Source organism: Podarcis cretensis, assembly GCF_951804945.1.
Source record: "Podarcis cretensis genome assembly, chromosome: 10".
NCBI lineage: Eukaryota > Metazoa > Chordata > Lepidosauria > Squamata > Lacertidae > Podarcis > Podarcis cretensis.
Genome location: NC_137179.1, coordinates 40,093,313 through 40,106,195, shown reverse-complemented (window position 1 = coordinate 40,106,195; position 12,883 = coordinate 40,093,313). Strand labels below are relative to the sequence as shown.

At 40.5% G+C, this 12,883-nt stretch overlaps 1 protein-coding gene across 3 annotated transcripts in view; it reads left to right on the top strand.

The window, feature by feature from the left end:
- The window catches only part of LRRIQ1 (leucine rich repeats and IQ motif containing 1), a 103,007-nt gene that overhangs the window by 76,871 nt on the left and 13,253 nt on the right, over positions 1 to 12,883 (top strand). For all 3 annotated transcript variants that reach the window (XM_079991803.1, XM_079991804.1, XM_079991805.1), the window contains 2 exons: positions 9,085 to 9,208; positions 12,553 to 12,613. In XM_079991803.1, the coding sequence (XP_079847929.1) occupies positions 9,085 to 9,208; positions 12,553 to 12,613 (185 nt within the window). The remainder of the gene's footprint in view (positions 1 to 9,084; positions 9,209 to 12,552; positions 12,614 to 12,883) is intronic.

Genomic DNA, 12,883 nt, shown 5'->3' with positions numbered 1-12,883 from the left:
TTTTTATACTGATCTAAGGTCCTTTGGGGTCAATATAAGGGCAATCTAAAAGCAAAATAAATAGATAAATAACAAAAAAAATCCAAACAAACCAGGGCACTAGCAAGGTCAGCTTTGACTTCCATCACATGTTTAAGGGTGGGGAGGATAAGGAAGACCTGAACTGACTTTGCCTCTCCAATCTGGTGATAAGCACTTTCAACCCTTAGTGTGTACTATCCATTTATTACGGCAGGGATGGGGAACTTGTGGCCCTCCTAGATGTTTTTGGAATCCGTCTCCTGTCAGCCATAGCCAGCATGGTCAATGGTTACAGAAGGCCACAGGTTTCCCATCCCTGTGTTGGGAGATGCACACATGGACCCTGGTCCAACATGAATCATATTATGGCAGGTCTATCACAGCTTTCTAAATTTGAGGGTATCTGACCCAAGATGCAGAGTATCAGATCCAGTTCTGTGTGCAGAACCCTGCTTCCATATGTGGATTGTTTGTGCTACATCAGGCCAACTGTCAATGAGGTCCATCGCAAAATATATTGAGTATATCAACCATGTTTATTGTCCTTTTTCCTCCACATCACTAAAACCTTAACTACAGATACACATTTCTTTTTAAATAGTTGCCTAACAATTGTGCAGATGGTGAACCGTCCATTATAGTAAGGAAATATTTCTTACTGAAGTGAATAAATTAATCACAAATTCATATATTTTGAATTGTTTGCTTGTGTCAAAGTAGAAACAAAGAATATTCATTTTAAAATGTATGATACAGGTAAGAAAATTAAAAAGGAATTAAAGAGAATATATGGTTTATGCTGTCAGCAAAGGTTTCTTGTTTAACCTACAGATGACCTGGCCTTGTTTGTTCAGATGACAGCTCTAAAAGTGTACAGGGAATATTCTCTTGTAATACAATGATTTGCCGCAAGCCCTGACCTCAGTGACTGTCAGGGAGCAGGTCTGAATTGGCCCTTTCTCTGATATCGTGACACTGCTTCTGTTGCCTCGATTGTGACCTCTGATTGAAAGATACCCCTGGGACTTCTATATAATAAGCATGACTCCTGACTCTTAGCCAGGTCTGCTTTCTTAGATTTTTGTCAGACTTTCCTAGTAGTCCAGGCTATATATGCTACAATTTACTTGAGCTGTCACGGTGCTCGGTAACCGGTGCGCTCTTTGAAATTGAGGAGGTTTTAAAATCTGCATTTTGCAAATGGGAATATATCATAGTCATGTAATATATAAACAACTTTCTTGTTAGGTATCCATTGCAAAATGCATATTAAGATTTCAATGTGTGTGTTTGTTTGTTTTTACTTTTTCCTCAAATACTGCATAGAACGCATTACCTGTACCTTTAACAGCAGTCATCCAAGTATTATAGTTCAAATGTTGCTAAATGCATCTTTTTTTTGCATCCATCCCCTCTGGTGCCATGCAAATTATCCAACTTACTCCACTGTCCGTAGTAAATCTTTGAGTATAGTATAGCTAACCACATTGCCTAAGTAGCAAATTACAATGTTTTAGCTACACTGCCACTCATTCATTGTTTAACCTTGTATCATAAAGTGCTTCTTTCTTGCATAATGAAAATGGTTCCATTATGATTTTCTGCAAATTTTTCTCATCATGACTCCTTCTGCTTCCACCATATGTGCTCCAGTTTCACACTGGCTCTTCCACCACAACAGCCAAAGAATGCAAGGCATAAACAATACAAATATGGATGCTCTGGTGTTGTTGCAAATCATAAAACTGGCATGTAAGTGTCATTGGGCCAGTTCAGAGATTCATTCCCTTCTTGCTAGACCATAGCATACCCCCTCCCTTTGCCTCCTGTGGTCTAATGTCTGTTCTCTAACCAGAACCATAAATCTATTCAAACCATCGTAAAGTGACACTAAACAACAGTTCCCTCTTACATAAAGGAAAACTGTAGTTTAAACCAACCAGAATTGGCATGCCAATGAGGGGAGAATGAGGGGGGAGCCCATGTTTCTGGTGATTACTCACAACTTTCTAGGTCCTGATTTATCAAGCTGCACTGCGGTCAGTTTGGCATGAATGCTTTCTTTATCAAAGAAATTATATTTAATAAACAGTTATATTTTAGTCAAGTCTTTATGCTTTTCAACTGGTTCACTTATGCTTTGGCTGTTCCTCCAGGTACAGGAGTCTTTCTGAGCCTTTGGATTGGGTACACTACAACAGGGGCATTATTATGTGTAAAGAAGCAGCTCCCATATTTTTCTGCTTTAATGAGACCCATGATCTCTGAAATTTCAACATGAATATTCATGATCAGGGATCTATCCACAGATAGTATTCAAAAGTTCCCTTACAAGCACACTGCATGTTTCTTGTTTACTTAGGCACAGGAGTGATTCCTGAAAGTGCAAAAATGTGTACCGTTGCAAAATCATTTGCACTACATGCTTTGTACATGAAGTATCCACAATTGTTGTTTTAACTTGTGAATGGCTAACACATGGCCCTTCAGATGCTTTGAATTCTAGCTCCTAGAATTGATCAGGGATGGTCACAGGTTAACTATTCCTGGTTTAATTATACATTAACATATATTGGACTAATGGGAGTAGCTGTTTGTAATAAGCGTAAATGATGTGCATGTATATACCTTATTGTAATTGTCCCTATTTCACAGTATGCCGTAATGACCCTGAAAAATTACTGTATTTTTCTGTCTGTAAGACGTCCTCATGTATAAGACGTGCCCTATTTTGGGGGACTCCGATTTAAGAAAATGGGGGGAGATGTATCTATGTATAAGACACGCCCAAAATTTTGAAGTTATTTTTTAGGGGGGAAACTAGCTTTATACACAGAAAAATAGGGTAATTTAGAAAGTAAAGGTACAATAGAAGAAATACACTGAGTCGATCTGATTTTCCTTTTTATATAAGCACTTTCCTTAATGTATGCTTTGTTTTCTAAGACTTCAGCCTGGTGCAAATCACTATGATCAAAGTATAAGCCACTTACCTTTTTAAGTAAAAATCCAAATTACTATGCATTGCTTTCAGACCACAAATAAGATTGCCATGATACCTGTCTTCCATTTTTCTTAATGCAACCTCAAGCCAGTTTAAACAAAAAAAAACCAAAAAAACCTTGAACATTAGATCTGAATGCTGGCACAGTGTTAGAGAGATCTGAAATTCATCCAGGATGCATGGACTGAATGACTACTTTCTTTATTAATCTTACCCTGGCAGCAGTAGTACTGATGCTTTGTGTGGGAGGTGAATTATACTTATAAATCAGAAAAGTTAAACAGTAGTTGAATTTAGAGCATTTGTTCAGTCTCTAGCATATATGCCCATTTTACTCAACCCCTTTTTCCACAGTCACATTATTTGGTCATTTTATTAACTACTTAAGTTCCATAAAGACTCTCCTCCCTGAAAGAGAGGGGAGTGGTTGTGGGCGGGAGCCTGAACACCGCCCCTAGCAGAGGGCGTAGCCCCCTGCCTCCAGCTCACCTGGCTGGCGCCCCCCCCCCCCCGGTGGCCGTCCAACCAGGTGCCATGGGGGGGCGTGTCCAGCAGCCTTGATGCTGCAGCGTCAGCCTCTCCCCGGCCTCATTTCTCTTTGTCGTCCTGTGCGAGTCACCCACCCTCCACTCCCATTGAGTTAGGGCTTAGGTCATTGGCCTTGCTATGGACCTTAGGTTGGTCGTCCCGGTTGCACGGGGGGCCTGGTAGGAGTTTTTCCATTTGGCATTAGGCTTTTTGGTTTTTTCGCCTACCTCGTAGCAATCGTCACAACTTTTGTGGTATTGGTGGGTAGGTTAGGCATTGGAATAATGTGCTGTGGTGTGTCGAAGTGCTAGGTGTGGCCATCGCCTATGCCTTCAATGTTTAGGGGTATTCCGTTAAAGGAATCTGGCGGTCGTGTATTCTGTCCGATGCCTGCTTGGCGGGAGGCCATGACACGACCCTCGGTGACAGCAGGGGTGAGCCTATAGTTGGATTAGCATCAACAGGTGATGAACCCCTGGTGAATAAACCCACTTGTTTCGCGATCCAATGCCTAAGCCAATACCTTTTCATTGCTGTAATCAATAAAGTTGTGGCCTTTTCTAGCCCATTAACCTTATATCACGTGTCCCTGTGTCTTCTTTTCACGTCGCGGTGGTCGAGTCCTCGAACCACAAAATATTTTTACTACTATAGGTTCATATTTAACTGTTTGTCCTATGTCACAAAATACCAGTACAGTGGTATCTCTGGTTACAAATACCTCGGGTTACAAACACTTTGAGTTACAAACCCCTCTAACCCAGAAGTAGTACCTCGGGTTAAGAACTTTACCTCAGGATAAGAACAGAAATTTCGTGCCAATGGCACGGTGGCAGCAGAAGGTCCCATTAGCTAAAGTGGTACCTCAGGTTAAGAACGGTTTCAGGTTAAGAACTGACCTCCGGAACGAATTAAGTTCGTAACCAGAGGTACCACTGTAGTTAGAATGGTGTTGAACAATGTTTTTTAACCTATATGCTAGAAGAGTTAATTTCATGAGAGAGGCAGCAAAGCAGGCTCTCTTCACTGCTACCATAAGTAGGCATTTGTTGTTGTTGTTGTTGTTTAGTCGTTTAGTCCGACTCTTCATGACCCCATGGACCAGAGCACGCCGGGCACTCCTGTCTTCCACTGCCTCCCGCAGTTTGGTCAAACTCATGCTGGTAGCTTCGAGAACACTATCCAACCATCTCATCCTCTGCCGTCCCCTTCTCCTTGTGCCCTCCATCTTTCCCAACATCAGGGTCTTTTCCAGGGAGTCTTCTCTTCTCATGAGGTGGCCAAAGTATTGGAGCCTCAGCTTCATGATCTGCCCTTCCAGTGAGCACTCAGGGCTGATTTCCTTAAGAATGGATAGGTTTGATCTACTTGCAGTCCATGGGACTCTCAAGAGTCTTCTCCAGCACCATAATTCAAAAGCATCAATTCTTCAGCGATCGTAAGTAGGCATACGTGCACTAAATCAGCTGCACTTTTATTTGTGAACTGGTCTATTTTTCCACGCACAGTTCCCTAGTATGCCAGGGGGCTGAATGTGCTTCGTAGCATCAGAGGGGGTGCTATGGGGCAATTGTGTTGCTAACCCTCTGCATTTCAGCACCATACAGTGAGACAGGGGCCTTGACAGGATCGCCGGCTCTTCACTGGAAAATTTCCAGAAAATTAAAGAATCCATTGAAATCCATAAGACTCTTAGGAGAGTCCATGTTAATTGGTCTCCCACCCCTTGCAGGGGGAAATGGATAGAGTTGCCCTAAAGTTCAACAGGAAGTGGTCTGACCATGACATTGGAGTCGTAGAGCCACCAGCACTCCAATTCCAGACCACCAAATCCAGGGAATGTCCTGTCCTGTGGGTCAGGCCAATGACCACATGAGACATCACTGCATTTTTCTGTGAAAGTGCAGTTTGTACATATTTAAATAGAATATATAAATAATGAAGTCTCAAGCTGGATTGGGGGAAAGTAGCCTTGCAAAGGCATGGGCCTAGAGTTCTCCATCACCATACCAGAGACTGCCTCTGCCAGTTCAGTCAGGGAGGCTACTGGTCAGCTGGCTGTGCAGAACAGAAGCAGCACAGTCAATCTCTTTTGGTCTGGCACCAGGTAAAAACTCCAAAGGCCAGCTGCCAGATGGAGATGTCTCCTGGTGAGTCACTGTAAGAACGGCATTTGATCATTTAGTTTTTGAGATGTAAAATCAAATAGAAAGACTATTACAATTTGGTTTGAAATCTGGATGAACTGTTGTACAGTGTGGTCATGGTCACATCTTAAAATACTAAACTGAAGCAAATGTTCCAAGGGTTTGCCTGTTTAGATAAAATTCATTTAGGGCTGTCATCACCATTGAGCTGTTTAAAATACAGCATGACAGGAAGCTATAAAAGGTAAAGGTAAAGGTACCCCTGCCCGTACGGGCCAGTCTTGACAGACTCTGGGGTTGTGCGCCCATCTCACTTAAGAGGCCAGGGGCCAGCGCTGTCCGGAGACACTTCCGGGTCACGTGGCCAGCGTGACATCGCTGCTCTGGCCAGAGCCAGAGCCGCACACGGAAACGCCGTTTACCTTCCCGCTGGTAAGCGGTCCCTATTTATCTACTTGCACCCGGAGGTGCTTTCGAACTGCTAGGTTGGCAGGCGCTGGGACCGAGCAGCGGGAGCGCACCCCGCCGCAGGGATTCGAACTGCCGACCTTTCGATCAGCAAGCCCTAGGCGCTGAGGCTTTAACCCACAGCGCCACCTGCGTCCCTTCTCCTTGGAAGCTATATTGTTAAATAATTGATATTGTGACAACTATTGACTAACGATTCTGAAGAAGTGTGCATGCACATGAAAGCTTATACCAAGAACAAACTTAGTTGGTCTCTAAGGGGTTAGTGGACTTTTTTTTTTTAATGTATTTCGACTGTGTCAGACCAACACGTCTACCTACCTGAATAACAATTCTTTAGTTAGATAGATTTGCTGGTTAATACCCCAGACTAGTCAGCTGATTGGAGCAAATTGTTATGAGATAGTTGGGAATACATTTGATTGGGATATCAACTAAGAGGAGGGGGCAGAGGGGTGTGTGTGTGTGAACGTGAGACAGAAGGGGAAAGCACGCTGTGAGTTGGCATCTCTGCAAATCTGATGTGGGTTACCAGATCAGCTTTGCCTCCACTTAGGGTTTATTTTTATATTTGTAAATAATTATTTGTAAATAAAGCCAACATTCTAATGATACAATAAGTCTCAGCACTCTCATCAAAAGTAAACCAAGCCCATTTAGCATTGCCTATGCAACTTTTCACCACTGGGGAAGTGGGGAACACAATACAAGATGACTAATATGTAAGCCTGCACATGGGGTATATTATACTTCTAAGCTTGCTAGCTTTTCTTCTTTAGTCAATACAATACAATCCTGTGTATGTTTCCTCAGAAGTAAGTCATTCTAGAGCTTCATTCCAAGTAAGAGTGCATGTGATTGCTGCCTTAAATGTCCGTGTATTTTGTTACTCTGTTAACAAAATGACTGGGAACATTCCCAAAATGTCTTGAGACAGAACAAGCATTGCTATGAAAATGTTATTGCTGGTGGCAAGAGAGAAAAATTAAGAGCAGGCTAAAATACAGAGAATATGGTTTCTTTTTGCTCTAGAGAATCAAAGTGATCACAAAGGGTACTTTCCCATGGCACATAATCATCCCAAGGGATTAAATGCTCCAACAGATCATCCTGATAATACATAGATTTTAGGAAACAGGTGCTGGAGATATGACTTGATTACATTCAGTGCTCTAAGTTCACAGTATGAAAAATCGGGAATGAATTTGGAAGTTCATTCCACCACCTTATACTGAGTGTTTCTACACATCACAAAATCAGCCAGAAGCCTCAGGCTTTTCTGGTCTGAAAAGGCCAGAAACAAGAGGTCTGCACTACGTATAGAGATCTTTAACATATAATATAACATATTCCAATGTGAATTTCTTCTTTCTAAGTTGACTTCTACCAGCTGCTGTGAGTTGGTAAAGTAACTTTTTGAGTGTCTGCTGCATTTCTGAAGCAATGTCTGCACAGGAGATTACCTCACTTCTGTCTGGTACTGTATTTGGTTCACACATGTTTGGATGTGATGCTCTTTTCTTTCTGTTCCTTCTATATTGCAGATTCATCTTTTTTTTGTACATGTACTGAGTTTGACCAGGATTTAGTTTCTGATATCAGAAGCTATCCCCATCTCCCTCCACTTTTTTTTCTTTTACATCTTCGTAGAACTGCAATTGCAACACCTTCTAAATAAGCTCTGTCACCGCAGTCCATCATGTACATTCTACATCCCAAGCCACCCCAATGCAGAGTCCATCTTATTTAGCCATGGCCCAGGTGCACATGAAAAGTAGAAATGATGTCACTCAAGGGCACAAACATAAAATAGGAATAAGCAGAATAGAGTAAGGTCCTGGATCCCTTGAGAATAGCGCAGCATCAGGAGATAGAAGCTCATCAGTAGTAAGGTTGCTGGGTAAAAAGTTAAAGGTAAATGACCCCTGGATAGTTAGATCCAGTCAAAGGCGACTGGAAAGAAGAGGGAGAGGGCCAGGTCTGAGTGCTAACCACACCTTGGAACCAGCTAAGGCTCATAAAATAAAGCTGACCACCAGTAAAAACTCAGAAATGGCACAGTGGGCATATAAGGAGGCAGCAATTCCTGTCCCATCCAGTGTTCATCACAATCAGAGCTTTCTGTTCTGTTACAGTTAGGCTTCTATTAAAACCTGGGTTATTTGTCTTCCTACCCACTATGGCTGAAAGCCTGAAACAAACATAATTACATGCAATTAATTGTGCAATTAACTTCAGGGCATTTCAGTGAAAAGGAAACACAAAAACTATTCAGAAAATAATGTGATAATTTGTGTAATGTTTGTGGATTAAAAAAGAAAGCAGCAAAAAAGTAATGCCACTCATATTTGCTTGCTTCATTTCCATTTCGGACTTCAGGCAAGCATGAGAGTTGTGGCAATCCTCTGCCATCCCTAGGCAGAAGACACAGTTAAACCCCAGCTATTTAGTGCCTCCACTAGGAGGGGACCTGCCCTTTGGAATGTTTTTTGAGGAAATCTTGTGTGGATATAATCAAAGGGAAGGCAATTATAGAAGCTTATTTACATACCTGTTTACTTAACTGGTCTTTTCTAATAGCCCTACTAACCTTCCACAGACACATTTTGTACTTTCTGTTTCTATATGGAGCCTTATTTTGCAAATATTCTGTGTGCTACAACGTACAGAGAAAGGAAGTAAGGGAGAAAATACGGGCTCTGTCTTTTTTTCTGTTTTTACTTACCACCTTATCTGCCCAATCCTATATTATTTATTAAGAAGTCTTTATTAAGAATATTTATTAAGAAGTCTTGTTGAGGCCATTTTGTCTCACTGCCACATAAACCTGCATAGCATTCTGCTGTAAATCAATGCTGTTTGTTTGGCATTTGTTACAACAAAAGGTTAGAACTTGAAAATATCTCTCATCCACAGGTAAGGAAGAAGCATTTGCTTATTGTTCTACAGATAAGATGGAAAGGAACAAAGAACGTACATACCAATGGCTTCATACACAGGTTTGGGATTTTGAAGCAACTAGCCCCAGAAATGAAAAATGGTGAGATCATTGCCTTTAAATTAGATTTTTGGATTGTAATAACACATCATGTAACATGAAACTCATCTTAATTGTCCTAAAACAAATATGCTTTTTTTTGCCAAAGGCTAGATTGCCAAGTTTCAAACACACTCCTGTTGAGAATTAATTTAATAAATTCTGCATCTCATTCTGCCACAAACCTTAGTGAATTGCTATGACATGCCAGCATGAAATATCACTTCATAATATCCATGAATATTTTTTCTGTCAGAAACCCAAATAGTTGTATTTATGAAAAATGCAGGAAAACATATATTTTTCTTGTATTCTTCAAGTTACAGAATGCATTCAAAATCATTGTAATTTAATAGCTAACCAGGTACACTAAATAGTGCACCAATATGTGGAGACATGGCAGATGGTATTTTGAACTAGGCATGGGCTAGAGTGGACAATATATTTTACAGAAATACACAAGGAAAAAGGGAGCAGAAATAATACGAAGCTTTTGATTGTTTTTTTAAAAATATAACAAAATTTCAGGTCTGCACATTTGAGGAAATGCTTCCCTTTAAACTTCAATGATTTATCTTTGTGTAAGTGGTGGTTCTTCAGAAGTCAAAAGAGAGTTTCTCTGAGGATAGTTATCAAGGCTGTCAGGCAGATGATACCTGCAGGTGCGAGGCAATTCTGCCCTCAGATCAGGAAAAAAACAACACTCCTCAGAGTTTTCTTGTCAGTGGGGGGACAGCTGAATGACAAAAAGCATACAGGTGGACTTTTTAAAAATGTTGTCATGATTAATAAAGATGCTAAAGTGCAAGAGACAGGATCCAATTGGTGGAATATCAGAGGAACTAGTACACATAATTGGCATCAGGCCATAGCACAAATTCTGCCCCAGGAAGCAGGTGTGCACTATGATGCAACACTACTGGGATGCAGGTGGCACTGGGTTAAACCACAGAACCTAGGACTTGCTGATCAGAAGGTCAGCGGTTTGAATCCCCGCTACGGGGTCAGCGCCCATTGCTCGGTCCCTGCTCCTGCCAACCTAGCAGTTCAAAAGCACCCCAAAGTGCAAGTAGATAAATAGGTACCGCTCCGGCGGGAAGGTAAACGGCGTTTCCGTGCGCTGCTCTGGTTCGCCAGAAGCGGCTTAGTCATGCTGGTCACATGACCCGGAAGCTGTACGCCAGCTCCCTTGGTCAGTAAAGCAAGATGAGTGCTGCAACCCCAGAGTCGGCCACGACTGGACCTAATGGTCAGGGGTCCCTCTACCTTACTGTCACGCAACATGCTGTCCATAGGCAGCCTGGCAGTCCAAGGTTCTCTGTGCCTCCCAATTTTGGTTTATTGTTATTTAACATCATTTATATCCTACTTACTTGTAATAATAGCTCTAAACAGATCCCTCCCTTCCCTTATTTGCAAGCTATTTGCATTGAGATCAATGGTGCAGTGGACCCAGGGACAAAGTGCCACGATTGATTTCTCAGTAGGGATGTTAATGGCATGATTTTGTAGGGCGCTATCTGCCAATCCCATGCCAAATTGAATTAAACATTGTGAGGAGCTGCTTACCTAACAGCAATGGTAACCACATCAAGTGGAAGTCAGTGACAACAGATACTCCCCAAAATATTCTTATTTGGAACAAGATAGTATATTTCAATTAATTATGTTTAGGACTGAGATGCCAGACAACATTAGAACATCTTAGAAATGAATTTCACTTATATTGAATATTATTTAAAGCAACAATCCTCAAGTAATCATAGAATCACAGAATTGTAGAGTTGGAAGGGACCCTGAGGATCATCTAGTCCAACCCCCTGCAGTGCAGGAATATGCAGCTGTCCCAAACAGGAATCAAACCTGCAACCTTGGTGTTATCAACACCACTCTCCAACCAACGGAACTATCCAGGCTCTCATGATATTCTTCAGAAAAAGATAGAAATTCAATTCATAGTTTAACCTTTTAAACAATATTTTATATAATGATGAGGTTTTTTATATACAGGAGTACCATACTTACCCTTGAAAAATATGTGTTTTTTTAAAACCAGGTGAAAAGAGAAACCCATAAACTATAGTATTTTTAATCTTGAGCTCTGTAAGTTAGCAGAGGGGCCCAGATATTACAATTTAGTTTTTATTTTATTCCCTGGTTTTAATTTTCATAAAAGCATTTAGAGAAGATAAATACAATAGTTTTTTAGAATTAAGGTCAAATGTCATTTATGCAATCTCAGTTGTTTCTAACAACACACTCCTATATATGCCTACTCAGAAGTAAGCCATAGAGTTCAATTGGGCTTGTTTCCAGATAAGTAGGTATACTGTTGCAGTCTAAATCATATTAAATCACTTCTGTAAATGTGTGTGGCACATTAATGGTAATAGCATTTGTTAGGATAATTTAGGTATTATGACTGATCCTACTTACCCTCAACTTGATGGCAAAACATCAACTGGAAAGGAATCAGAAGCCATGTGGTCAAATAACTGATAGACTTATCTAACCAAAACCAAGATTATTGCTATATAATAGACTGCTTGAATAAGATTGAATAATGATAGGTGTAATTTATACTCCTTCAATACACTAGTAAATTCGATAAATTTCTAGCTATTAAAGAACTTGCATTTTGAGAATTTTATCTTAAACTTTCTGGCAATGAATGACTTCCTTATCTGTTTGAGCCAGATTGTTAAAAATAATATTCCTTAAACCCACTGAAAATAAGAGCCAAAATTCTTAATGATATTTAGCTAAACATTTGACGACCTGCAGTTTCTAAGCAGTAGGTGTCATACAGCCCAATGCTAACTATCATAGAATCATGGAATTGTAGAGTTGGAAAGATATGTTTATCCAGAAGTCCTATTGATTACAGTGAAACTTGCCAACAGGTAAATATGTACACTTAAGGACAGGACCTAGTAATTGCCTTAAGCGTTTGTTTTGTATTGTTCTCAAACCGATATTTAGTTGGGGGGGGGGGGTTATACTATTAAAATACGTTTAGCTGTGTTTATGGTATTCATACATTGCCATGAGACAATTGTAAAATGCTCTCCATAAATTGTTTAATAGTGATATTTATGTGTGCCCAAGCAAGCTTTAGGTTTGTCATACAAGACCCCACTTGACACGCCTAGGAAATCACTTTTGAAATAGGGAGGAAGTAGTGTGTTGTGTGGTTTAAATTTGTTGCTCAAAGATAAGGCAAACAGCTCACTTGGTATACCAAAGCCCTTAGAGCAATTGAAATAGTTCATTGGATACTAGCTTTAGTATTCTGATACATTTTATTCTGTTACTGACATATTTGTCATTTTCCATTCACTGTATAGCAAACATTTCTTACCTGAGATAGATCCAGAAGTTATCAAGGGAGGAAGAGTTCAACATGTGGTAAGATGTTTTGTTTTGTTTTGTTTTTACCATGGTAACTGGTTTTTTAAAAATCTGGACATTTTTATTTATATTGTTGTTGTTGTTGTTGTTGTTGTTGTTGTTATCATTACATTTATATGCCACCCTTTATCAAAAGATCTCAGGGCACAACATTAACTCAGTGTACAACATTAAAAAAACGATACCAATTGCAATCCCGTGCATTCTTAACTGGCAGTGAGCCCCACTGAACGCAGTGTGACTTACTTTTGGGTAAATATGCATATG